The sequence below is a fragment of the Gadus macrocephalus genome, chromosome 14 (genome assembly GCF_031168955.1).
Source record: "Gadus macrocephalus chromosome 14, ASM3116895v1".
Classification (NCBI taxonomy): domain Eukaryota; kingdom Metazoa; phylum Chordata; class Actinopteri; order Gadiformes; family Gadidae; genus Gadus; species Gadus macrocephalus.
The window spans coordinates 10,241,603-10,269,475 of NC_082395.1; the positions used below are offsets into that span (position 1 = coordinate 10,241,603).

Here is a 27,873-nt window from a genome sequence, read left to right on the forward strand (position 1 = left end):
AGGGCAAACCCCTCGATGGCCCAACACAAAACCACGGGTCAGTGGAAGGAGAAACCATTCATGGAGGACATGTACATAAACTGCAATGCATACATGGAACAGAAACAACTGTGGACCTGGTGATATACCAGCTAGCAGATATGTTATCTTACTAATTAGACTCAACACAGCAAAAAATGGAATTATACTGCTTTATTGAAAGAAATCTTCAGGCAACATGACTATATACATTAAAAACAACTATTGTAAGACTTTTTCATTTCAATTTAACAAAAGCAGTGTGAAAAGTGAAAGATATGTACAAAGACAGAGTGAGGGAGAGAATGGATCAGGGATCAGCTTCACATCTTCTTTACGACTCGCTCAAACGGCTGGGCGGTCTTATAGAAGGTGGACCTGGACTTGCAAGCCCCCCGCTCGTTGAGCATCCTTTCCGATTTGCTCCTCACCACCCTCCTGGGCTTGTTCTCGTCCGACCCTGGACAGAGAGGGGAGGGTGTTCAGAGATCAGACTGGTCAGCCCCTCTGCAGAACATGCTTCCAGGCCGTCTTTAAGGCTGGACTTGCAGCAGATGTATTTCAACTCACCAGCCGCACGCTGAACCCTCAGAGGTCTCCTGGTGACCGCCGGTTCTAGTTTCACACGCTTGAAGGCCACAACAGCGGTCGCGTCTTCCTCCTTGATGCCACTGCGGAGACGTACACATTATGTTAAACAACAGCCACGTTAAGACGCAACATGTTTCGCTGCCCTTTCTCTCTCTCCCGTTTGGCCGGATCCCAGGGTGGAGATTGCCGTTGTAAACCAAGAGGATACAATGTACTGTATACGTGGGTCGTTCTGAGGCAGGTAGGGTCCCACTATTAACTTCACCTGTTTAGTTTACGCTTTCCTATCGCCGCCGAAGTCAATGCCATGTAGGGCGGTTTGGCACACTTTCTGTCCAGCAAAGATGGGACCTTTAAACTATAGAGTGGATGGGAGTAAATAAACACAGGTGTGGAAAAGAATTAGTAAAATAAAATACACATAATATGTCCATGCTATACCGTGGTAAGCAGTGGGTGAGAGTACTTAAAAAGTGCATTTCAATTTGCAAAAAAACATTCAGCAAGTTAACCAATGCAAAAAGAAAAATACAGCGTAGACAAAAGGCAAGCGTTTCGCACCCTCTGCTAGTGCTCGCGACGGACCCTACGGCCGTGGACAGATGTGGTTCAGCGGGGTCCGAGCCCCGCCACGTGGAGACGCCAGCGGGAGCCGCCGACCTGGAGTCGTCCGCCGTTTGATCCTCGCCGTCGGCCACTTCAAATGTCATGTTGGGATCATAGGCGCCGGCGCCCGGAGCCCACTGCGGCAGGGGGGTGCTCTGCAGCGGGAACATGCCCTCCTCCGTGACCTGGAGGCTGTGTTGATGCGCCGACGTCGTCGCCACGGGGCCGTACGGCGGCAGCGACGCCGAGAGGTTCCTCCTGACGGGCCGCTTGTCAGGGACTCCCTGGTCCCCTGCAGCGGTGAAGATAAAAGAGACCGTGAAGCGCGCGACGACTGGGCTTGGACCAGGCTCGTCCTCCCGGTGCGTTCCGGTGGAACACTATAGCGTTGTCATTTCTTTCGGTGTTGAATGCGAGCATCGCCCGCTCCGCCGCTTTGGGAGTCTGAACACAGCCCCACACGGCCACATGCAGTCAACACGGACACGCACTGTGGTCGTGTGATGCTAATAGAGCCAGGGACACAGAGTGCATTTGATGGTATGCTGTGGAGCTCGGCTCTATAGGAGTTACAGTGCATCATGTAAAATATTACTGATATATTTACAGACAGACTCTATTGCCTTTTTACAGTGTTATTATGAACATTCTACCACAACGGACATGTAAAAAAAATAAATGAACCGATTCAATTGGATTGTTTTTAACCAAATCAAAATGTAATAAGGCCCGGCAAAAGGATGAAATGAACGTCGACAAAACAGACACCTAATGTATTCAACGATATATATAACCTGGACAGCTGAATGCAATATTGAAGCCATTCGAGTCATAGTGGATATAGTACAGCAGGACGGGCAGTCGGTGATAAATGCGGACTAGTGGTTCCTCACAATAAATGGCAGCAACGATCCTTCAATCCCATATTTTTGGCTTGTAGGGGATTAATACATGCATGAGTTGCTATTTCTGGTAGAAGCTCAGCTGTATTAGGGTCGCGCGGCTGCTGCACGGTTCTGGTTGGTGGGGACGAGGGGTTTACGTCTGTTGACGTTTCCCCTGCCCTGCTGCGGATCGGCATTTTCATGAATGAAGCTCAAGAGGGGATGGGGAGGGTTAGGTGCCGGATAGACAGAGGAGAGAGGAGAGGAGAGTGGATGAGAGAGGGGGAGGGGATGGGGGGGGTGGAGGTATGTACACGGCAGGAAGGAGAGCTTGAATCGAAACAAAAAGCCAGACAATCCGTCAGTAGCTGGGGCGAGGATAAGATAGTGCTGCTGCAATAAACAGGGCGGGAGGGGAGGATACAGGGGACGGAGAGGAGGAGGAGGAGGAAGCAGCCAGGGGGGAAACAGAACAGCTTTGTGTATGGGTGGGGACGCGTGTGCGTGCGTACGCGTTGTGCTCACAATCAACGAGACGCTGAAACATTCCTATAAATACAGCCGGTAGCATCCAGCCCACACAGGGTTAAGTCTCGTTCGTTCACAAAAAGCATTTCACTCAAAAATAAATATAAAAGAGTCGCCGTCCGATTGGCTCCTCGCACTGCAGGGTGGAGCCCTCTCTTCTCATTGGCTACGGGTAACAGCTGAGGGAGCCCGGCTGAATGACAAACACGAGTCAGGTTTAGATCCCTATAAATAACTCTGGGTGGGGGGGCGGGGGGGGAAACGAGAAATAAAAACAAACCGATGTGACAATTCATCTTTGTCTTTCGCCATGCGCCCCGTTCGCCGGCTACGAGAGCACCATTAGCCCTTTACACAGCGATGCAACACGGCCGTATCAGCCGATCAGTTCCCTCGATGGGACTCTTTGAAAAACAAAACACTTTAAAAAAGGTTTTTTTTTTTTTTTTTTTGCAAATATAAGCACCGACAGAGACTGAGCAGTCTGCGGCGGGAGCACATTAGCATTCATAACCGCAGCCCAGTACGCTAACGGACATGCGTGTTGGATGCGCTCTCGCATTAGTCCGGTGCTACGGTCAAACCAGAACACCCCCACCTGGAGCACGATGCACTTCGTTCTCACGCCGCCGCGTCAACCAGTCGCCCGTCTGTCTTTGCTGTGCAAACTCAAGAGCAGAGGGACCAGACGTGGCCCCAGTGGTTGCCCCCCTTGATATGAGCGGTTAGAACATCTCCTAGGTGTTCGCTGCGGGTTTTAAAAGGGTATCTTGACATGGAAGCAACATGCATTGCTGGGCTTATTGTTCAATATATTCGAATATAGTCGATATCCTTGTTGGAGTGACATTGTTGCCTATTATTTACGTCATTTTCTTTGCCTGTGAGCGTTAACATGTGTGGCTCTGACTCATGAACGCCATGCGTTCCCACTGCAATCTCTGAAAGACGTTCCATCAGCTCACACCTCATGTTGAAGTACATGCCTTCACAGCTTTTCTAAAATGGAAACAGGTTTATGGACACTGGTCTTGATGAACCCCAGAGAGAAAGGTAAAAAACCCATGCCAAATTGACTGCAATACAATATACATCATCCAATTTCTCGGATGGTATTAGAGTATCGCATTTGTGGGTCCCATTGGGAGAATAACTTCTGCGAGAGATTTGTGAGGACTGCTCTAAGAATGCACCAGTCTCCTTTTTAGTACGCCTTTTTTGATGGTTTGGGGAATTTTCTACATTTGTATTATATCATTTTGGGACATTTACAGCAAATTAGGGATGTGCCTTTGACCATGAAGGGAATCACGGGTGACATCATGAATAAACTCCCTAGCAACACGGGGAATACACTGTGATTGGACTATGGTTGGTCCTGGGAGAAGATTATAAATGGAACATTCTTAGCTTTCATTATTGTTGACGATGTTACATAGAGTATGCCTCACCTAATTATGCAAAATCATCATCTTCATGGCCAAAATTGGTTTAATTAGGATGTACAAGTGGGAATCATGAAATGCAATGCAAAAAGCAACATGAGGTGCTACATAAGATGGCCACACACACACACACACACACACACACACACACACACACACACACACACACACACACACACACACACACACACACACACACACACACACACACACACACACACACACACACACACACACACACACACACGCCAATATGAGAAAGTTATGCGCAAAAGCAAGACAATTAAGAGTGTTGCAATAAGGGACAATCCCAAGGGTAAACATGTGTGTAGAGCTAGACTACAGACATTAAATATAATGACTATACTCTGCTGAGGGTGTTTGATAATGAACAGGATATGCTGGGCCTGTACTCTATACTAGCATCTGAACATAGTGCATGAGGACACAGGGATTCCCCGCACTATGAAGGGCTTTTCCTTTCACTTTCATTGCAGGTAATGTTCTACACTTTTAAGGTTTTGCAACACCTCTACTCTGTGATCTATCAAGAAGTTGATAACACACGTAAACGTCATCTTGACTAAAAACAACTTCTTAGTTTTGGTATATCGTATGTGGGAGGATTTTGGCAAATGAGGAAGAGTCACATTAAAATGTTGGTGCCATAATCAACAAGAAACGTAGTCACTGACCCTTTGACAAATGACAAATATAAAGACCTCTCAGCTATGCGCAGTATCATTTGTTTAGCCCAAAAAGTTACATGAAATACCCTTTGTAGTTGGCTTGCTAGCTTAATCCCCGACTTGCCCAAATAACACCACAATTAGAACCAATGTTTCTTTTAAATTAATTGTTCTCTTCATAAAAAGCTACATTTCCCACAATGTGCATCCATAGAACATATATTCCAGCTGGTCTGCAGAAAATGTCCTTACAGTCAATTCGGAGGGCTATATTTCAAGAGCTCCCTTGATCCCTTCCCCAAATGGTTCCTCATGTGTGGTTTACTTCCTTAGAAGTGGCTTGGAGAGTTCCCTAGATTTCATTACTTAACTTTCAGCAAGTACAGGATGGAGGAGCAGCTGCCATACTGTAAATTATATGACGTGTTCTATTTCATTTCATAAAATGTAAAGTTTATTCTGTGGGCAAATCTTTTTTGGGGGAGAATGATGATGACGAGAAAGCAATGGAATATCTATGCAGGATCTTTTACGTCAGGGTGGAGGCAATTACCTTTAGTTGATGGAGACCTGTGTGCTAGTCTTCTTGATATTATCTTGGGCAATTCTGCACCTGAATACAAAACATTAATGTAATTAATGACTCATCACACTGATCAGAGATAATAATAAACCAAAAACATACCTGCCAACCTTGGACAATATTAATGAGTACCATACAGACGCATGCTGAATACTCGTTATTTTTTTCTTTTTCTAAAGGAATAGTTCGGTAAATAAACATTCACAATAACAATATACTCCCTTTCAGAAAGGTCATTAAACAATTCTCGTTTCAAAACAGGGAAGACTGTCTTTTGCAGCAATTATAGCATTATGACAAATAACACAATCTTAAATTGTGCCTGCTCGTCTTTGAAGTAGTCATCTCTATGCATTACTCCTTGTTGGCTGATGTCCAGACACTTGGACAAAGTGCAGAAGGCATGTAAGGGTAGCTTTGATGGCATGAGAAGGGGCGATGATGTTGGGGTTTGGGGAGGAACATTTGGGGGCATGCACCCTTATTTCATTAGTTGCTGCTCTGATTATCAACCCTGAATGTTTCCTCATCCAACATGTCAACAACCTTGCCTCACAAGCATTATAATATCGTCTATATTTGCGTTATAAAACCCAACCTGAAAAAACAATCGTTAGCCTTATTTCAAGTGTTGGGTGAAATTCCATCTAGATAACGTTATGATTAACTTAAAGAGGTTAGAGGGTAAGCTAGTGGATAGCGTCTGAGCTATACGATTTAAGCATGTAGCCGCTTTTTTCACACATCGTATTTTAACAAGTACGTCCAAAAGGACAACATTGAATAATCATTGTAACATATAATAAATAAAAAACTGATAAAAAATTGAAAGACTTTTCCAATAACATTTAATGCGAGGAACAATCAGTGCTCGGGGAAAGAGTATTAGACTATGAAGGACAAGAATATCTGCCAAAAGAGAACCAATTTAGAAGCAATTCAACTGTTTGAAACCGATAAAGAGTGACAAAGTTGGAAGATAAACATAAGCCTGTTTGGAAGGTTTTTTCAGATTAAAATTTGTTTTTGAATTTCAAGTTTTCAACAAGAGCGAAGGTAGCGCAAGTGTTTTTTGAAAAACACAAGGCCATATTTGGAAATCACGGTTGCTTCCCAACCAATGCAAGGCCGTTCATTGTGAAATGCAAATGTGAACACAAGGCTGGTCTGGCGGTGCTCAAGGTGGTATCTAGCAAGACTTAAGGTCTTAAAAAAACCCACAATTCAGATATTAACCTTTTAGTTTGCTCAAGGTGGTATCTAGCAAGTGCTCAAGGTGGTATCTAGCAAGACTTAAGGTCTTAAAAAAACCCACAATTCAGATATTAACCTTTTAGTTTACTGCGTTATCTGTTGATTAAGGATTTTTGCAACAAAGACAACAAAATAACCATCCGCCATCTTCATAATTATAAATGCAATCAAATGATTCAAAAGCATTAGAAATAATTCTATGCCTGAACAATGGTGGCTACAAAGAGCCCTCATTACCTGCATGTTCAAAGGAGGTAAAAGATTAAAGTGTCAAATGACACCGTATGAGTGAGAATAGGTGAAGACACCGGGCAGAAAAGAGACAAAATATGAAACAATGGGCTGGAGCGGGAGCTGGCGCAGAGGGACAGGTGCTGAGTGTACCAGCCCATGGGTGATGGACAGCATCAAAGTTAAAGGAGGATTCGTTGGCCGGCTTTGGTTCACGCGCCATTGTCTGCCGCGGCTAGTGTGTCATAAAAGAGTGCTCAGCAGAATATCCTGGGTGTTGCTAGGTGGAACAACAGCATGCTGACCCAGACTAAATGTGATAGGACATAAAACGTGTTAACATCTTGTTTGGCGGCGATGGTCAAGATTAAGTCAGTGTTAAGGATGTGTATACCCAAAGTGAGTCACAGTTCTAAGAAGACCTTTGGTTTTTAAGTTGCTTGGCTGATTCATCTGTGAATTAACATCTCATGTCTGACTGCAGCTCATATCCATGGGCAGCGGTACCAACTGGTGAGGACCAAAAGAAGCATTAAAAACAAAGAAAATCCTGTGCAGGTTTGTTGTGCTCTGTCAAAGGGCCACACAAACGCCTGTTAGTGATATTCAGAGCCAATTATAGTTAACAGATAGTGTTTGTTTGTTTTGTATCAGATTTGCTTCAGTGACTCCTGTCTCCAATTAGAGCACCATTGAGCCTCCTCCAACTCAAAACCCCTCACTTGGAAAACAACTACACCAACTAACTTAATCACCAAGTCACAGGTTACATGTGTAGTTTAGAGGTCCATATCAACTACTATAAATATTTTCAAAGGCACTATTTACAGTCTTGTATAGCCTACATTAACTGTGGTAGTAGGCCAACTGTAGTGCTTGGTGGTCCAGGGAACACTGGTATATCCAACATTGGTTGGGAGGGGGGTCTTCCATCCGTTTCATAACACTGTAATCATTTTAGTAATGAATTACATGTCATACAATTTGTCCTTCTCATAACTCTGTGTCCCAGTTCCCTCACATATGACAGAAAGTAAGACTAATTCTAATCATATTGGGGAGAATATGTATTATGGCATCCAAACTAGAGCAATATGATGCCACATACCTTGCCTGTTAATTTAGGAACTATCCTTTATGTGCAGGCCATTCATTCTTGCTAGGTTTGTAGAACAAGGTTTACAAATTAATCCAATGCAATCTTAAACCAGGAAACGCAAACCTTTAGATATTCACTATCGGATAAATCTTTGGGAACTCTCCATTGCTGGTGCATTTAGAACCAATTGAGGGGAAACATGGGAGTAACATTTGTTACTTTAGAAAAGGCGAGGTGGAATGGGATTCAGAGATGAGCTCTAGAAATACGGCTGGATAGATTTGTGGAATGAGATCAATTTGCCGCGCTAATCGGATCGGGTCAATAGTTTGTGAATCAAACGGCTGAAAGAGAGCAGCATATGGCCAACGTGGAAATAAAAATGGCGAGTTTCATTGAAAGGTGACACGTTTTCAACCCTTGAAGGAGGACATCGCTAGAATGAAGTCTCATATACGTTTAGTAGTAACATGCCTTTATCACAGATGTGTTCTTGTCGGGGAAAACCCATGTGTTAACCCATCAAGTTTAAAGGTCTGGAGGTCTGTGGAGAATCTAGTAGCGTCTCGCAGTGAGGTAGCAGATTGCAACCAACTGAATACGCACAACTCTCCCTTTCCAACGACTAAGTTGACCTAGAGGCATATATTATGTAAGGTGACAGTAGGTATTCCTAAATGATATCATCCTCGCTACAGCATAGAGTAGACATCATTGAAGTGATGAGGTTCCCAAATAGATGCATGAATTGTATTTAGACATTTAGTCTTTAGCTTTACATTTATAGTATACAATATATAGATAATATATGATTTTCTTTTTTAATTAACATTTGTTTTGGGCTACTGCAGAAACATGGCGGGCTCCATGGAACAGGACTGACTATATGAAGATAGAACGGGCCCATCCAAAAAGGTAACGGAAACACAATGATTCTTATCTGAATGGCATAATACACCGATTAAAAACATAGTTATGAATATTAAATTCTATCCAGTAGGTCCCTTCCGCTGGATGCCACTACATTTCTAAACCCTGCAACTTTGAATATGGATCTGTAGGCATACCATGGCCCACAACTAATATATAATACACCTGTAATACCCATATTATTACAACGATGTGTGTACATAAATATAAATCCTTGACATCGGCATATTTTCAAATGAGAAAGTCAGTCACTGTGCGTTTCACGGTTTTCATTCATGGTGTTCGGGTTGGTGCTATCTATCAATCTATCCATCTTTATAGAGATTTAGATTATTGCTCAATAAAGGGCAACAATCAAAACCATGCATTAAGATAGATTTACCCCACCGGGTCAACATGTTGGACGTGCTCTCGCTAGTACAGGTGAGGCGCGTCATGGATGCTCACTGATTAAAATCAATCACTTTTTTTTGCCAGCGCATTTATCCATGCAGGGTCCACATGTTCCAAAACTTTAAATGACACTGTGGGGTCTTACGACTGCTGAATCTTTGTACTCACCATTCTCTCCCATGCCGCAATAAAGCTGGTTTCATATTAGAAATGTACCAACCTTACTGTGGTCTAGAACATGATGTTCTCTTACGTTCTATACAAATAAGCTGTCAATCAACCCTAAAGTTACCGATGATACGCTGCATATGCTTAAGTATTTATACAATCCTGCAAATAGAAAGCATCAGGTTTTTTAATGATTGAATTGCTCTGACTCTTAATTCAGTCTTATTTTCTCTGTTGAATATGCTGAAATCAGGCTTATTTTTTCCCCTCTGCGGCTGAAAAATACACCTTATTTTTGCACATTGAAATGTGGCACAGCCGTACCATTTCAGTTTGTGCACCGAACCGTGGTTTCCATCCCGTATAATCCGTTTTTGTTTTTTTTCACGGGAACTGTAAGACCCCGGTTATGTAAATGCTTGAGCAAATCAACCTATATTGGCCCAAAATTTGAGAAAGCGACGACTCACTGCAGGGGCTGTCCTGGTGGTACGCGAGATGGGAAAACGACAGGATGGGCACCAGGTCACCGCCGGTCGTCGACGTCCCGTCATCTGTCGTGCATTGCTCCCCGGTGTCTTGGTCAGCCCAGACCACACCCCTCTCGCGCAGCACCAGTTGTTCGAGCTCCTGGTTCTCCAGGGAGTCGATTTCGCCGGCCAGTCCGGCCGCGGTCAACACGACTCTGTGACGACTGTGAGCGGGTAGCAAGATGTTCACCATTCTGTAACAAAACAACCAAAGACACAAGTGTTTATCAGCAGCGATACATGCAATCAAACGTGTGCATGGAGCATATTGTATGCGGTACATAAGGCAAACATATGAGCAGGCTTGGCGTGCAGTGTTCAGGTTAGAATGCGCATTGCGCTGCGTGCGGTCAACCTACTTCTGCGTGCGCTTGTTCTCCTGATCCTGCAGTGTGGTAAGCTGAATCATCTGCTTGAGGTGTTGCTTCAGGTCGTTCACCTGCAACTCCAGTCTGTGGCAATACAGGTCCTTTTCCAAGACCTGCAAATTAATGGGGGTACACATAGTGAGACGAGCAGTTGTTGAGCTATCCCCTCTTGGTGGAGGCAGAGTTAAGATGAGACATCAGGTAAGCCTCAGGCCAGCAAAAACATTGAGCAGGATCAGAGGTTTGATTTGGGCAATGTTTCCTGTAGGCTTCTCGCCAAGGAATAATAACCAAAAAATAAAAGAAATGCATAAAAAACAACGGGTGACGTGTAAGAACTACGAAACAACAACATCGGGAACATTTGACCAGCAAATGCGTCATGGTTTTGGACCGGTTCCTGGAAAGGACGAGGAAGAAGAAAAAAAAAAACATAACATGGAAGGATGGGTAAAGGGTATTGATTTATTCTCTTCAGTGAACTACGAGGGAGCTGAAGAAATAAAATGAGCACGGTTCTAATTACTGACAGAACAGATGGGAAGAAAACAAAGACAGTCACGACACCAGGGGAGGCACAGCCCACCTTCCAAAATAAATATACAAGAACACCAACAACTGAGCTTTAGTGGCAGGAGGGGAAAAAGCCAAAAGCCAAAACAAATGCATTACCCCATCCGTTTTAAATATCGTAAACAGAAGAGGTTTCCTGAATATTTAATCGCATTATGTTGCTGTGGGCTTTAAAATAACACTTTTAGAACACTATGAACAAATGTAAAACTGCAATTCAACAGGTGAAATATGTAAAGAGGTGCTAACGATGAAAGGCAGATTCATCATAAGCTTGCCATGAGCTCTGACAACATGGGATTGCCACTAGTTGAGTTTACACAATGGCTGAGCAAAGGTGGATACAAAGAAAAAGGCACGCTCAACCCTGAACCTAACCCTCTTCAACATTTAGTTCAGAGTGCAATTTCATCAAAATCGGACACAAAATATGTTTCCATTGGGCAGAATAAAAGAAAAGTGGAAATCAACTTGGCAATGGTATTCGTGTGCACATGACTCTACGTCTAAAGTGCAGCGAGAAACGCAGGAAGGTGTGGTGCTCTACTGTGATGATTCAGCTCATTTTAAATCAAGGGGATTGTGGGCGTTTGAGTTGTGCTGAGCAGACGTACAATTTTCATCGGTAAACAGATTAGCATCCCCCCCCACCCCCGTTTCAGTGATTGTGGCATTTCATTGTTCCAGACCCTGTAACCTGACAAACAAACAAGATACGCTGCAAAGTAAGCAGAAAGAACCTCAGAACTTGGTGAGTCAGAGAGTGGTACAAGTACCTCAATAAACTACCCAACTCCTTTCTTTACTCTTTCATAGGAAACTGAACGGCAGCTTACGGCCGTGTGCGTGTGTTTGTGGGGGGGAGGGTCCGTACCTCTGGAGGCTTGGCATTCTGGCCCAGCAGCTTCATCTCGTTCTCGACGCGGTGGAGCCAGTCATCGTTGTTTTGGAACCGTTTCTTGGCCTCGATCAGCTTATCGTGGATGTGCTGCTGCGTGGTTCTCAGGGAAGCGATCCTGCGCTCGTGCTTGCAGGTGGCCTGATGGGAGTGTCATGGTGAGCCCACACATCCTATTGCGAACCAGAACTTAACATAACAGAACCCATGGATCAACGGCCATTTGATAACCATCAGAGGTTTCTAGGGGGGAGTACACAGGAAGTGACATTTGAGGAGCAGCACAAAAATCGAGCACGCTACAATCTCCATAAGTGCGGGAGGTGGGCCCGTAAGGCCGAGATCAGGCAGCCATGTAAAAGCAGAAGGAGCTTCGCTGTAGGGCGGAAAACCCCAGAGTGTGGACAACGATGAACTCAATAAAAGTGCGTTGATGACTCAGCGATTGCACCCCGGCAATTTGCGGCGGGGATCAAGGAATGTGTGTACGGCAGCACAAACAACTACCTTCTCGGTCTTCTCCTTGGCACAGAACGAGTGGACCTGCTGGTTGGCCTCCTCGCTGTGCCGCTGGCGCAGCGCGTTCTCCTTCAGCTGCCGCTCCAGATCCAGCTGCTCCCTTCTGATCTGGGCACGGCCCGAGAAGATCGCCTGCAAAGAGTCCGACAACCTGGGAGAGAGAGAGAGAGATCACATCCAATTTCATATTGCTTGTGTGGCACTATTTGGTAAATGTATAGCTGCATGTATGATTGATGTAAAGCTGATGTAAAGCTGATGTAAAGCTTTCACAGATAAACTCTCCTACTTGAAAGGCTTGATTTGCATGAGAACATTGTAGTACGAGCCAAAAATGTAGCGGTTTAGTTGAACGGAACTTATTACAGAAAAAATAATCCAACAGCTCAAGCATCGCAAGGTCAGTGCTTAACCTCTAGCATCGTGCGACATGCTTTAACATGAGCAGTGTAGCGTCATAGAATTCACAATAATAATAATGGCATTATAGACTATCACACATTGAAGTCCATGCAGAACGTGAATCCTATTTGAAAACGGAGCCATGCCCGATCCTCTGCACTTTCTTTGGGAATAGGAGCGACAGAGGTGCTTTTCATGGAAATGAAGATGTTTTCACAGGCTCTCTCCGAAGCTACAGCGACGGGGAGACAGGAGCGGTGGGGCGCATGCGGATCAACACCCGAGACCGGAGCCATGCAGCTGAAATGTGACGGTGCTCTCCACTGTAACCCTGGTGACGTAGGGGGCCGTCGTGGCCTTGCTAGACGGCTGCATTTTTAATGGCGCGAGAAGCGCCATTAAAAGAGGAGCTCTTCAGAGGCTCCCATTGTGCGAGTTGTGAATCCTGATGCCAGTGAATGAAAATGTGTGGGAGTGAGACTCATTCAGTTTTTCCATCCCCCACCCTCCAACCCCCCCACCCTACCCACTCCAGCAGATGCCACTGCATCCGTTCAAGAGAACTGAATTAAGAGGGTTCAGCAGTTTGCCTCCCGATTCCCAATGTTTGTTTTCTCTTTGGCCCTTGAAGGGAATAGACTTACCAACCCAGAAAAAGGTAGATGCTTCCAAATGGACTATATACAAAACTGGAAAATACTTGGGACAGCCTGATGTGGCATCACAATTAATGGACCTTCCAGAGACGCATGCTTACTCCATCACCACTCCATAGCTGGATGTTAATAATGTCTTCCAGTACTTACACTAAAACTCTAATTTATTAATAGAAGAATAAACTAGCACTTCTACATTTTATTCTAACTAGAGTGCTCTGGCTTGCCTCTCCCCGTCCTTTCAAGACTTACTGCTTAAACTCTGCTTTTTTCCGAGACCAGGTCAATTCTGAACCTCCAGGCGCCATGTTATGGATCTTACTCCCCTCATATTCCTTTAACTTCTCCTTCAGCTTCAGGATCTTGGAATGAACAAAACAACAAACGGAATTTAAGATGGAAGTGAGGAGTTCAACACACATATCAATGTTTTACTCAAGACTTTCACGATTGTGGGCTTCACGTCATACCTCTTCCCGTTGTTTCTCACAGATCACCGCATACTGGCCGACGTGGCTGTTCAGACTGACAACGTTACTATTCAGCTGCATGGGACACAAGGACAGTCAAGCATCAAACCCCATTGGTTTAGGCCAAGCGATGTTACACTTTAGATGACAGGGACCCCTAAACGAAAAGAGAAAGAGGACTGACCGAAGACTTGATCTGCTTGGCTCTGTCTGCGTACTTTAGCGTGTTGTGGGTGTCGTCGTACATCTTGGACGAAGGGCTTATGTTTGCAATCATGACCGTCCTGCAGTTTCCGCCCAAGGAGTCTTTCAGTAATCGCGTGAGCTTGCTGGCCCTGTATGGGATGTGACCTTTTTTACTCTGAAAGAAAAAGAAAATAATACATCAAACAAGCAACTTTAAGTAAAATCCACATTTTGGATGGGGCGCCCCACTGGCGCACCGGGTTAAAGCGCGTACCACATAGGCACAGTCCTGAACGCATCGACCCGGGTTGAAATCCTGCCCTCGGTCATTGGCTGCATGTCCTCCCCTCTGTCTCCCATACCTTCCTCTCTATCTCTCTCTATACAATAAAGCATAAAAATGCAAAAATAAATCAAAAGAAAAGAAAAAATACGCAATCTTTGGCATCACGCTCAAGGATTCCTATAGTTAGACTTTGGGGATTGAAACTAGTACAATTTAGGCATCATTTTGGGCTTTTCCTGTTACGCATTTCAGACATGCATTTAGAGCAGATATTAGCCTCTAAAAATGTCAAATAAAAGAATGTCGGGTAAAAGTAAATCAATATAATATTGATAATATGTCCTGTTCCCAAGCTTAATGAAGTGGGGATGTGAGGACCCATGGCTCTACGTGAAGATCATAAGCCCCAAGTAACGCATATTAAATGGCAGGAGTAACACTCCAGAGCGGTGACTAAAACAGACTCGAGCACACGGCCCAGGCAAGGACACAGAGATATCATTGCCCAAGAAGGAAGCAACCTGGCCAGGACAGATCAAGTTTCCAAATGGCTGTGGCACATGTGTGCAGCATTTCCTGAATGCATGTGGCCTGCTTGTACCTGGTCCCCTTGGGACCGGCACGTAAACCGAGAAGACTGGTTGACAGGTTAATGTATGCAACTGGAATGTAACAATACCCAAAACTCTGACTCTCAACTTCCCCCCATTGAATCATCAGAAGGCTAGTGGCTCGTCGAAATTCACACGAATAAATAAACACAGACTATGGTTAACTGAAACAACTTCTAGATTTATTTTTGCTATCTAACTGAACTTGAAGATTTGTTGATACAGTAGAATAAAATTTATGAAATTCATTAAATGCAAATATTCTACTGGGATGACCTTCATTTCAACTTTAGGAAGGAAATAATGTAGGTGTTTAAGGATTTTGTTAATAATCATTCAACAATGTCCCCATGGTGATACATTTTTTGTTTCTTAAGGAAATGATACACGCGCAAACAAAGGAATGCATGCGGCAGACACAATGTTTGCTGGAATAGACTCAAGCCCTAACAACAGACCATGGGGTGAAAGCATAAATTATATAGAATCCCTTGTAAAAAAAAAAAAAGAAAAAATTTAAAATATACACATGCCTTCGAGCCTCTCTAGCAAAGGCATGTGGTTTTGCATAGACGTTCACAGACATTGAAAAATAAAAGCGAATAATCTGAATATAACAAAAGAAAAGATTAGACAAAAAATAAACAAACTAAAATGGACAGCTTCATCACCTGCTGCAGGGATAACATTTAAAAATTCTATTTAAACAAATTGGTAGTTGTGATTTCAATGTGCACTTACCTTTGGGTCAGCAAGAACATTAATAACATTCCCCAGGGCGAGCAGGGAGCGGTTGATGTTTGAACCCTCCCATAGACGTGCCCCCCGGGCATTGGACGCACTCGCTCTCTCTGATCCTGCCAGGTCAATCAGGCTCATTTTGGCAACACACACGTTAGGATTGAGGCCAGCATTCTTGTCCTGCTGCTTTAAGTATATCTGGAGACGCAGACGAAACAGTTAATGGACACAAATCCCCTGTTTATAAATCGGTAAAGTTATAATTGAATAATTTGCAGGTAGTTTAGCGATGGGAATTGCATTATATTCCATCTATTCATAAAGTTTAAATACCTGGAAAACCGCATGGGAGCGCGATGAAGTGGCATTCATCTCAGTAGGATGCTGTGACCTGTTTCGGTTGCCATGATCCAAAGCCTTAAGAATGTCATCTGCAGATTTGGGCTTTAGAGAAGGGTGGGCAATTTACTATTTATTCCCTCGTCAACCCTAAACATAAATATTTTTTGTTAGTTTGATTGTTGCAATAAAATCAATATTATTGGGACAATAAAAATAAATTACTGCAAGGCATCCAAGCAATCTAGTACATGCAATTGCTGCAATCAAAAGGCTTCATTGATAATTAATGTTTGCAGAATGAATTTGCAGACAGAATGGAATGGCGTACGTGTGCAGATTGAGGGTTGATGGAATATGACAAAGAACATGTTGATGCAATTAAAGGCATAATGGAAGTACAACCAGCTTCTATAGAATAATGGTGTGCTCACAGTGCATACCAATAGTGACATCAGAGTGATGCTAATTAACATGAATGATCCAAGTACAAACTAGATTCTTACTAAGAAGCCGTCATTTGAGAGTATAACAGCAGTAGATAATGCAGCACTGCTTACAATAAAAAAAAAAGGGACATTTCATGTTTCAGAGATTGCACATCAATTTTCTTTCTGATGTTTAAGGTGTGGCACGTTGTTAGCTAAACTAGGTTATATATCTGTAACACAAACTGAAATATTACCATTGACAATTCGGTTTTTGGCTAAAGCAGAGGCATCTCGACTGATCAAATACAGCTTTTCCTATTTACCATAACACATCTCGCTGTGTTGCCTCCGTATCCCATTGACGTCAGGGCATTGACGTACAGATATAAGCGATGCATAGATACAGGAAAGCTAAGACATGAGACACTGCTCTCCTTGGAAACTAGACTACATACCAACACAGAGAAATTCTAGCTATTGGGCTCAACTAGATTGTGTAATGATTAAGCATTGCTAATACGATAGCATGTCCATAGCTAAGGCCCTGGAGACTGTTAAACAAAGGCTCACAGCAATGAAAGCCAGACTACTCAGGTATATCGGAGAGGAAAAATAACAAGTGGTTGCTTTACTTAAGAGCCATTAAAAAGAGTTTTCCCAATTGCAGAAACATATCTACAGAAGTTCCATCAAAATAAATAAAATCAACATCAATTGAGAATCACACTAATGACTTCAATGCACTGCTTTGATCAAGAAAATGGGACAGCCCAACTCAGGTACTAATAAGCTTGACATGCAAGCAGTTAGCTTGCAACTTATGCAAAAAGATACGACATGGATCTTCTTAGAGCTGCCGCCATTTATACTGTCATGTCACTGTCGTATACACGATTGATATGAGAAGCAATTGGGTTGTATTTGGTTGTAGAAAAACTGCAGTATCTGTGGCTGTCTCCCTACCTGCCCGGTTACCTGCACGCACTTTGCCTGTGCTCTCATAGAGTATGACCAGAACCTTCCACAAGGCTAAGCAGAACCATTTGCTAAAGCTAGCGGGCTAGTCATGTGCTTAGGGTGGAGTGGCTTCGGCAGGAGGCCTGAAGGGAGGGATGGGAACTTTTCAATTGGCTACTTTACAAAACCTAGCTCACTCTGGCTAGTTATCTCCAGATCGCCTACCCTATCCTAAATGCTTTTCCAGTTTTAAAACATTTGCTTTGGGTGACTTAAAAATGGCTATCCCAACACCATATTTTTGCATTTTACTCCCCATCTGGAGCCCTGCATGAAGTTCAATGTGTCACCTTTTTAAATTATACAATTATTCATACACTAGGTCACGCCCTTCTTCATAGCAGGAGATTGGAACAAAATACTACATGACAAAAATGCCTCAAAACAAATGCGTCCCAAGCTAACATTGAGGCTTACACATCTGTTTTATGTTTGTTTTAATTTTGCATTGTGGTGATGCAGTATGCATACATCAATAGACGGACCTGGTAGGGGTTTTAAAACAATGTCCAGGCAACACTAGCCTTGTGAGACCATCTTGATCTTGGAAGTTCCCAAGTATTTTCTAATTGCAGATCAATATAGATGTGGGAATCACAGGATACGATCCGATTCATGGCCCACGGTATCGATAATATCGCGATACAGCGATTCTGCGATAATGAATATATTGTTTGTCAATCACATAACGATACATCACTATATATATATATATATATATATATGATGAACGATGAAAACAAAAATACATAAAATGCAAGAAAAAAAAACCCCGTAAGAAATGAAATCGTAACAAATAGGGGGACGATATATCAGCGCGATGATCGGCGACCACAATTCATATTACTCTCCGTGGTTTGCACCGGGGCGAGCCAGTGTGAACGAATAATCACAGCCAGGTAAAAAACGACCACGTTTGACCATGCTGTATGCTTGGCTGTTTAGTGGTGCTAGTGTAGGTGCCCTCAGGTTTAGATTAAGAAACACGAGTTTCAACATATGAAGTTAATTCAAATGATCATAATAAAATGTATATATCATTTTGAATATTCAAATTATCAAATTATCCGACACTTGGGGAAATAAATCTTGGGGATTACATTGAAATACACTATGAAAATGGTTGTGTGCATGAGGGGAGGGGGTCAGATACACAATTCTCCACTTACCTGATGGAGGGATAGACCTCGAACCACAACTTTCCTCGAATCATCTTCCCACACTGCCAATGGACCAACATTAGTCATCAGGTCCCTGATTTGCTCATTATACACCTGTCAAAGCAAACAATGTTTTAGGGCTGCTCGATTATGGAAAAAAAAAAATTGAGTTTGAAAACAAGATGCATTTATTCAGCATTTTTCTCCAAAAATACACAAAGGTATATGCACAAATATGTCTCCAGCTGCAATTTCCATAAAACTTTTAATGAATAAAACAAATATACTTTAAAAAAAAAAAAGGAAAGAAGATATAGTTTCAACTCGATTATATTAGTTTGGAGATCGTTTGATCCAAAAATCGAAATTATGATGAACATTTTGATTAATTGAACAGCCCTAATATATTTTGTTTATACGGTGTTAAATATAATTAAGTGGTTGATATGGTTAAGTCAAAGTTAGATTTTTACAGTTTTTGGTCAATAGAGAATAATTTGACTTCCAAAGTGTTAAAATTGGGCGTATTTTATTCTCTGCTCTGCTGTACCGTTCAACCTGTCCAAACCGTGACCGATTGCACATCGAACAGTGCATGTCATCCTGTTGGTGTGGTACGCAGTTTTGGACGTTACCTGTTACAGGAGGACACGTTTGTAGATTTTAAAATGATGATTGCTAGGGTGTTCTGATATTTCTTTAGTGTTCTAACAGCTGTTCTTGGTGGTATCTAAAGATGTTCAATGTGATTTCTATGGTGTTATGGCTGGTTGCTAGGGTGTTCTAGGTGGCTGCTAGGCTGTCATTAATGGTTGCTATGGTCATACTTGGGGTTCCTTGTGTTCTAGGTAGTTTATATGTTGTTCTAGGTGGTTGCTATTACAAAGTATAAACACAGTTTTGAGTCATTTTATAGAACCTTCAGTCTACGTCATGATTACAAAAAAGCCTTAGCTAGATGAATAACAAAGCTAAATTGGAGGGATTTTTTCTTTTTTGTGACCTTAAGGAATGTTTGTGTAGGTCTCCGCACAGGCCGTGCGTCTCGCGAGCCGGGAACAACCAGAGTTGTGAGTGTGTGAATAACAGCGATATGCCCGAAAACGGTGAAACGATTTTCAGTGCACCAGCGAATCTGAAATCAAAACGTGTGGAAGTCCTTTGGGTCTTATAAGGGAATATTGACAAAAGCTTCGCTATTTTTTAAATTGTGTAGGACAGCGATGAAGTCTATAAAGAAATAAATAGACATGTAGTTCTAAATTTATAAATGTGTCTTCCATTTTTTCCCTATGCCATAAAGAAATAAAAAATATAACCCAAGACTCCATGGTCCCTATACCATATATATTTGAAAGTAGGCAATGTCTCTTTTATAGAAGGCTTCTAGAAAAAGAAAAAGAATGTGTTATGTTAATTTGCATCGAATCGTTCCATATTAAAATGTATTGTCCCTGAATCGTATCGTAGCACATGTATCTAGATAGGTATCGGATCAAAAGTTTCAATTCTGAAAGCTAGACAATAGAAAATTGGTGGGTGAAATGAGAATCAGTGAAAAAGAAATTGCTCCCAGAAATACCAAAATGTCTAGAGATTCAGAAGGGATACATTTGATTGGGATTCACCTCTACATGCTGATACCTTCCCCTTGCGTTGTTTCTTTTGTGGTGAGAAATAAGGCAACAGTTGCATGAAGCACAGGCCCATGTTTCTCATTAAATTGTGAGCATTTGCACTCTGACTGTTTATGGTTACACTTCCAAATAGAATGCATACACATTTTTTATGCTCCCTTTTTTCCTCGAACACTTTGTGCCGGTGAAGGGGGTACTCATCTGAAAATATAAATAGCTAAATATCATAGGCCGGTACACTAATAGAAAAAGTTTGAGAACCACTGATATAGATAATATGACAATTATGTAGTGAAGTTTGCTTAGTGACCAAACAATTTCCAATATGAGATGTAGGTTACTTTATCTCACCATGCAGGTGCAGTTTGCTCTCAAGAGATCACCATTTCCTCCATTTACAATATCCAAAACTCTATAGAACTGGCAGTATATTGTTTTGTTTTGCAAACAGCAGGTGTTTGCTATGCGTTCAGGGATTATTCTGCCTACACCGTTAATCTTGCCCGAAAATTAACATTATTGTTTATTAACAGAAATGTGGGCTTTCACACCTTACCTGTTGGTTAATTTTAATGAACCCTGGAGCGTTCCCTCGTAGTACGGTCGTTTAGGTTAAGCATAGGTGTCTCAGTAAACTTCCAAGGGAAAACTGGTTGGGTTTGCTTTAGGTTTGATTCTGATCCCAGACAGCTATTTGCTCCCAGCGTGTTTATTAAGCCTACACACACCAACACAAGATTCATAAACCGAATACACAAATCAACCCTACTTTTAAATGAACCAGCCATTACAATATTTTAAATATGTGTATTTCAATTATCCTCATTATTCTTTCCATTATTGTAGACGTATCTATTTCCAGAAAAAAATCAAATCACCCATACCAACTGCAGTACTTTCGTGCAACAAGGGTGGAAGCACATTGGCCTAGAAAATTAAGATAGGCAAACCCTGAGAGGAGCTCAACATTCTGATGTACTGTTTATCGATTTTGATAATTCTATTTGTGTGTATGTGGGAGATTAAGGATATATTTTAAATAAAGTAAAGTATGTTTATAGTTTGAATTATTCTTCTGTACGAAGGAGGAGTTGAGTGGGGATATGTGGGAGGTAGGGCTGCTGTACGTATCGGTATATCACGGTATGATTTGAGACATAGACGGTAACAGTATTATATCACGGGTAAGTTAATTCTATCTTGTAATTTCGATATAAATGCCTCTGAAGGGGTAAAATAATGGTTAGGCAGCAAAAATGCATAGAAAAAAATATCTTTTCTCAAGTTACTTCCATCTCTGAAAAACACAAATGTTTAATAGTATGGATTTCTTTCTCTCTTGCTCACGGACCTTGCGGTGTAGTTTTGGCATCTGAATTTGGATGAAGTGTGTGCGGCCAGGTAAAGCATACCTAGGATCGAGTGTTTTGAACATCTCTTTAAAGCCCTTTCTATCGACATTTTGAAAGGGAACCATGTCCTTACACAGGTAAATAGTGACGGCGTTTGTTATCTCATTCCATCGCTGGCTTTTTGTCGTAAGGACTGGCTTTGGAAAATGCCTACGTACGGAAGCGATATCTGAGATGCAGAGACCGCTTCACGCTACCAGGGTCTGTCTCGTAAGATGTGGAATGAGAGCTTGTGAAGGGACTATTGCGAAAGCACGCAGGCGCGCTTGCTGCTCGCATGCACAATTAGGGCTGGACGTTATATATCGTGTGATGATATAAAAATGTCTATAATTTCATATTATGCTCCATCGTTTATATCGTCTTGTCGCAAATCACACTCTTTACGGTAATATCTTTCGTCAGTTGGACGACGCTTTACATTCTTCCACATGGCACATGAAGGCAACACAAACAAACATGGAGGAGAGTGAACGTGACAATTCTGAACTGGAGAAGGACTCCGACGACCAGCCAAGACAAAGTGAGCTCGTACCTAAAAGAGGGGCTACTTCTATCGCATGGACGTGGTATGGGTTTGAAAAGTCGGACACGGACCAGAAAAACTTACTTTGTAAAGTATGCTGCAAACAAGTCCCCTCAGACTCAAACACCACAAACCTATTTTACCACCTACGAAAGAATCACGACAAACAGTACGGAGAGTCTACGGATGAAATGCACAAAAGTACAGTCATCGAGTGATCAAAAGAAAACAAACCCCAGACCGTGTAAGAAGCTTTTGCCCGCGGCACACCATATGACAAAGATTCACGACGATGGAAGGAGATAACGGCTGCCATTGCAAGGAGTGTTTTGTTTACTTGCCATTCAATATATTTATATTGTGAGCCTTATTTTGCTGCATTGGCTTAAACACATTTCGTATTTTATATACCAATATTTATGTTAGCCCTGTATTCATTTTAGTTTGCCGCTACGATACAAAGTTCTACTGTTAAAGACTATTGGTCGTTAACAGTTGGTTTTAATATTTTTGAAAACCAACCAAAAAAAAGTGTTTTCCATTTACCTTTTTATATTAATACATTCATATTTTATATTAGGTTGCATGCATAATTTGCACAAAGGTTCTGAATAAGAGAAAAATAATCATGAGTAAGTTATCTTTATTTGTAGAGTAAATAATTCAAAATGTGATACGAAATAGGCCTTTCCAGGTGGTCATTTTATATAAACTATTTAATCATTGAATTTACAGAAAATGTGCTATATCGTGATATATAACATTAACGGGATATGAATGACCTATATCGGGATATGATATTTTGGTCATATCGCCCAGCCCTATGCGCAATAGCATACTGCCTGAGAAGGCAGTATCGCTGTCAAATCTGTCCCTGGGAAAAGTAATGTAGCCCCGAATTGAAAAAGGAACTACGTTTCGTTACCATATATTCAGTTGTTACATGTATCTTTACTTTCTTTATGAAAAAGTAGTTACGTAACTCAGTGTTTCCCCCCCCCCCCGGACAAGTCTAGAACGTTTGGCTAGTGTGGCAACGCCATCCGTATTCCAGCACGGAACAGCCCCTTGGCCACGGCGCACTTGGGAGAGGTGTGCCGTGGCCAAAGTTCAGATGCTAATGAGATGACACGCGGATACGCAACGTGAGCTGGATGACGTAGTACTTGCGCGACCCTTCTTTCTTTATAGGTCCATGCCCTTCTTCCCCACAACAATCATTTCAAACAATGGCGGCAAGCGGTTCACGAGTGGGTTTACGTTGGTACGATAGGGAAGTCGGGAAAGTGCCAATTGTGTTCTCTGTGTTGATCTCTGTGTTGATCTCGTTGTTGTTCTCCATTGTTGTTATGGCGGCGAGGGCGCTTGGTGATGACGTATTTATCATATTAAGACGTGATGACGTATATATGAAGGAGCAATCGTGCCCAGGCCACGGCCTTTGGGAGCAGTGTGACCACGGGCCAGCGGGGAGGGGGGGAAGCGTGCTGAAACTTCCTGCAGCACGGAACAGGCAAACTTGCCTAGTGTGAGTGCGCCCTAAAACTGGTGTAAAATGTTGCTGGCCATATTAATACGAAAATCATGAATGTCTGACTGACTTCCCGCATCCCTGAAACAATCAAAATAAAAATTCCACCAAAAGGTCGGACAAAGGAGTGTAAGGGTCATTTGGGTTTACAGGTCAGTTTTTAAGGCTTTCTGAAACTTTCAAGGTACAGCTAAATCAACTCGATGGACCATTTGGGTCCTTGAGGCAAAAAGATTCAGCACGTCAAATAAGGCCCAGATACTACGTTTCAGATGTTTTCATAAAACGGGGTGTTGGGCTTGGCAGTTAAGGTTTGACCACAAGTTATACCATCCCCTTGGGGTTCCAGCGGTTCAAAACTTTTTGGAGACCTCCTTACTTCCGGTCCACATATGCTTATTTAATTTGACCACCCCAAGGTTTTCAGGTTTGGAATGAGGATTTTAGCATTTTTATCTCATTCTCATCCGATATAACATAATATCATCCATATTTAAAAAAGTACTTTTGAATTGTATGAAAGGCGGAGTTCACTGATATTTGTCTAATTCTTTGCAATGGGCTTGGTTTCTTAAACCTGCAACACTGTAGGAGATAATTTACTTTTCAACCAGACTAATAAGTATGATAGATAATAGGAGTTGTGCAGCCAAAGCTTCTCACTTAATAATAAGTATGATAGATAATAGGAGTTTACCGCTTTAGCTGCAAACCCAATAATCAGACTAGGCTGCAGTATGTAACGACTCAAAATCACATTGAATGATTTTTTTTTAAGAAAAATGATTTACCTCAAGGTATGAGCAGGCAACTTCAAAAACTTTCTCCTCTTTATCATCCTCCATGCGTTTATAAAGCTCCTTCATAGTGCGATACATGACTCCTGGCTCATCAGGGGACCCTAGCATTGTATGTGTTTTTCCTGCCCCTGTTGCTCCATAGGCAAACACTGTAAGAAAATAAAAATAAAACATGTTAAAACCAAATTATCAATACTTTTATCAATCAAAAATCGACTTTTTGTACTGAACGTTGAGTTCCCTTCATCTCAAAAAGTGCAACTGGATTTGGATCTAGGGACTGTGCAGTAGTCATACACTGCCTGAAGTAAATAATGTTGGTGGAACCTGCTTCAGTGAATATGAGCCATGGAACCTCTTGGTAGCCTTAGCCACTGGAGACCAAGTAGGCACATGTGGTAAGCAGTGCGGTGCTGGTATGCGGTCATATTCAAATTATGCTAATAGCCTTTTTGTGGCTTGAACCACGGATAGGATGGAATCATGAAATGTGCATGTCATAGAAGTTGGACAATCAACCTCCACCTGTCTAGTTTAGTACACCGTCAGAAGTATTTGTTCACGTTACTTTGCCGTGTCCTTTAATCTGGAAGGTTGTCGTGATGACATACTTTTAAGGGGTTCTGTTATTATGTGCAGCTTTGGCTTTTTTCTTAACTGAGATTATGTCTCTTGAGTGGTTATACAAACACTTGCTAGTGTCAAAAGAGTGTGTGATTGAGAGTGTTAAGACTATATCATAGTAATATATTGCACTTCCAAAAAGATACCAAGTAAATAATAACTACAGAAATAAGATAAACTTAAACACAAGAAAAACATTAAACAAAAACAACGACTTATCATGGGAATTTACCTGTGCAGTTGAAACCAATCATGAAGCCATCCAGCACACCTTTCGTTGTGTTCTCAAATATTTCTTCTTGCGTAGAGTCTTCTCCAAAAACGTTGTCAAACACAAATTTGAGGTCTTTGTTAACCACCCTGACTTTCCTCTTTTGTACTTTGGGTATTCCAAAAGATGATATGTGGTTTTCCTTGGGGTCAAATATCAACATGCGGCCATCCACAACATGGACAACCTTCCTCAAATCGTCACCCTTTTCGTTGCTGTTGAATGGCCTGACTCGTACAACCACCTTGACATGGTTGCAGACATCAGTCGCCATTATGAATCTTCTTCAGAAACTCTGTAGAAAAAAAAAAACGATGGAAACAATAGTGATGACACTTTTTTTGGAATGAGTATGTTAAGATAAGCATTAAACCCAATTATAAGTTAACTGTACTTGTTAAAAGAGCAAGACATTTTTGTATACATGTTATACAGCCATAAGTGATACACAGTGTATGAGGACACAGGCATTACAGTTTTGGTTTCTGAAAGCATCTGCATGTAGGGCTCAACAATAAGGATTGACCGACGTCCCGGGGCAAGTAAAACGCCACGTCGGGCAAGTAACTATGACAACCCGCTTGCGCGTTCGGGCAAGTGGAGGAAAAAATAATAAAGAAATTGGAACTTTATTTTTTTTTACGATCATCGATAAAGTTATTATGTTGCCCCCTCTCCTTGCCCTCGTCGGATAATGCTTGTAATGCTTGGTGTACTATTTGATTTTATTTGAATGTGGCTTCGGCCAATCAAAATCGAGATCGTGAGAACTATGGCTGCGTACGAGCTCAAGCGTAAGCGAACTTTTCAAGCATCCTGGAAGGAGTTCCCCTGGGTTATACTCAAGGATGTGGAGGAATCACTAACTATGTTCTGCGAGGTTTGCCTTAAGTTCCCGTCAACGGCGGATAAAAGCGGTTCGTTTTTTTAAAGGAACGTAATTTTTCAGAAAGCAGAAGCTTGAGTGTCACGATAAGAGCAAGCAGCATCTTGCTTGCATGGCAGCTAAGCGGGCTGCTGATAATCCGTCCTCCGGTGCCTTGCCGGTTCTTTTTGCTAAACAGAACGCGGAGGCAAATGTGGTTATCACAAAGCTGATAATATAAAGATAAAATATAACAATTTACCTGAACCTTTGTCGTTATTTGATAACCACTAACAAAAAAAAATATATATATTTGGGGCCATTGAAATTTGACTTCGGGCAAGTAGAATTCAGACCCACTGGACCGACCGGGCAAGTGGAAAAAAACCTTAGCGTTGAGCCCTGAGAGTCTATACTAAATATGTATCAACCTATTTTTCTTAATAAAATATTGGTCTGACAGTTGACATAATCTATGATTGGGAGACAATCGTAGATAAAGAATCAGTGAGACGGCAGCACTTTTCTCACAAGTGAAAGCTATATCGATTTTGCTGGGTCAGAGCATTGTGGTTCTCATAGACCTGGTCTCATGTGGATTAGACACGAAGAAAATAGTAAATACCAATTTAACCTTGTTTTCATCATTAGAAAATAGGTCTCACAAATCGGAAACATGGTTATCAAGAGTCTATAGGGTCTTCTACATGATAATCCAGTCCAGGTTTGGTGGGTCTAGATATTGTCGTTTTCAATGTAGACCTGCTCTTATGTGGGCTAGAAAAGGTAGACAAGATAAAGACAATGGATCTTAGTTTTCACAAATAGACAAGAGGCCTCACAAATCGGATGTTTCTAACGATTATTTTGGGTCCATCAGATATCCTGGTCTGGGGGCTCTATGTAATTTTGTTTAGTCTCACATGGACTATAGAACAGAAAATACAATGTCCTGAGAGATTCATAGATAATCACATACAGGTATTGTTAATCAGTCGTTGTCCTCTCCCTTATCATTCGTTGTCGTTGAGGATAAATTGCAATTTTATTATAGAAAGCGAATATGGTACACGAAACCATCTTATCCAAGACCCACCCGACAGACCATAACACCACAACAGTAGGAATCAACCTTTTCCAAAATTGCAATTCAAACCAGATGATACTTTCACAACGACTTTATTTCCTTTTGACATTTGCTGTTGTTAACCCGTCAGCAACTACCAAAGCCAAATAGATAGGCTAATTTAAAATGCTATCGCCATAACCGTTAGCATCAGTGCGTTAGCTTAAACAGCTCAACCAATTTTGAGTACTTTATTTTCAAAGTAGTACGTATTGGATCTTACCTTGAATCAATAGAAGGCGTTTTTCATATTTGCATCAGATACAGTAATGATAAAGTAAATCTAGATTACAATATGCCAGATGAAGGATCACTAACCAACAGACAAGCGCCAAGAATTTGAAAAGCCTCTTCCACCGGAAGCGTAAAGATATCCGTAAACCGCGTCTGATTGGATAGATAGATGTGACGTCAGTAACATGCTGCTAGGGTAGGAGGAGTTAAGCTCGCCAACCAAGGTAAGCTAACCAAATCA

At 41.9% G+C, this 27,873-nt stretch overlaps 2 protein-coding genes across 2 annotated transcripts in view; one reads left to right on the forward strand and one right to left on the reverse strand.

Moving 5' to 3' along the window:
- Positions 1-179: 179 nt before the first annotated feature.
- kif18a (kinesin family member 18A) lies at positions 180-27,805 on the reverse strand. Its single transcript, XM_060070752.1, has 18 exons — positions 27,622-27,805; positions 25,369-25,702; positions 24,504-24,661; positions 18,616-18,720; positions 15,993-16,103; positions 15,660-15,857; positions 14,020-14,196; positions 13,836-13,910; positions 13,618-13,727; positions 12,296-12,458; positions 11,765-11,929; positions 10,309-10,430; positions 9,890-10,143; positions 5,315-5,374; positions 1,171-1,507; positions 875-967; positions 589-689; positions 180-478 (listed from the first exon to the last, which is right to left on the reverse strand). The coding sequence occupies exons 2-18, from the start codon at positions 25,679-25,681 to the stop codon at positions 342-344; spliced, it is 2,679 nt and encodes an 892-aa protein (XP_059926735.1). The 5' UTR covers positions 25,682-25,702; positions 27,622-27,805; the 3' UTR covers positions 180-341.
- Positions 27,781-27,873, forward strand: part of mettl15 (methyltransferase 15, mitochondrial 12S rRNA N4-cytidine) — a 35,483-nt gene continuing 35,390 nt past the window's right edge. Inside the window, exon 1 of the mRNA XM_060070754.1 lies at positions 27,781-27,856. The gene's annotated coding sequence lies outside the window, so the exon portion shown is untranslated. The remainder of the gene's footprint in view (positions 27,857-27,873) is intronic.

Coding starts and splice junctions, on each gene's coding strand:
- kif18a (XM_060070752.1), bottom strand. CDS start 25,681: ATGGCGACTGATGTCTGCAACCATGTCAAGGTGGTTGTACGAGTCAGG. Junction 24,662..25,368: donor GATTGGTTTCAACTGCACAG/GTAAATTCCCAT, acceptor ATTTTCTTACAG/TGTTTGCCTATGGAGCAACA. Junction 12,459..13,617: donor AAAAAAGCAGAGTTTAAGCA/GTAAGTCTTGAA, acceptor TCTCTCTCCCAG/GTTGTCGGACTCTTTGCAGG.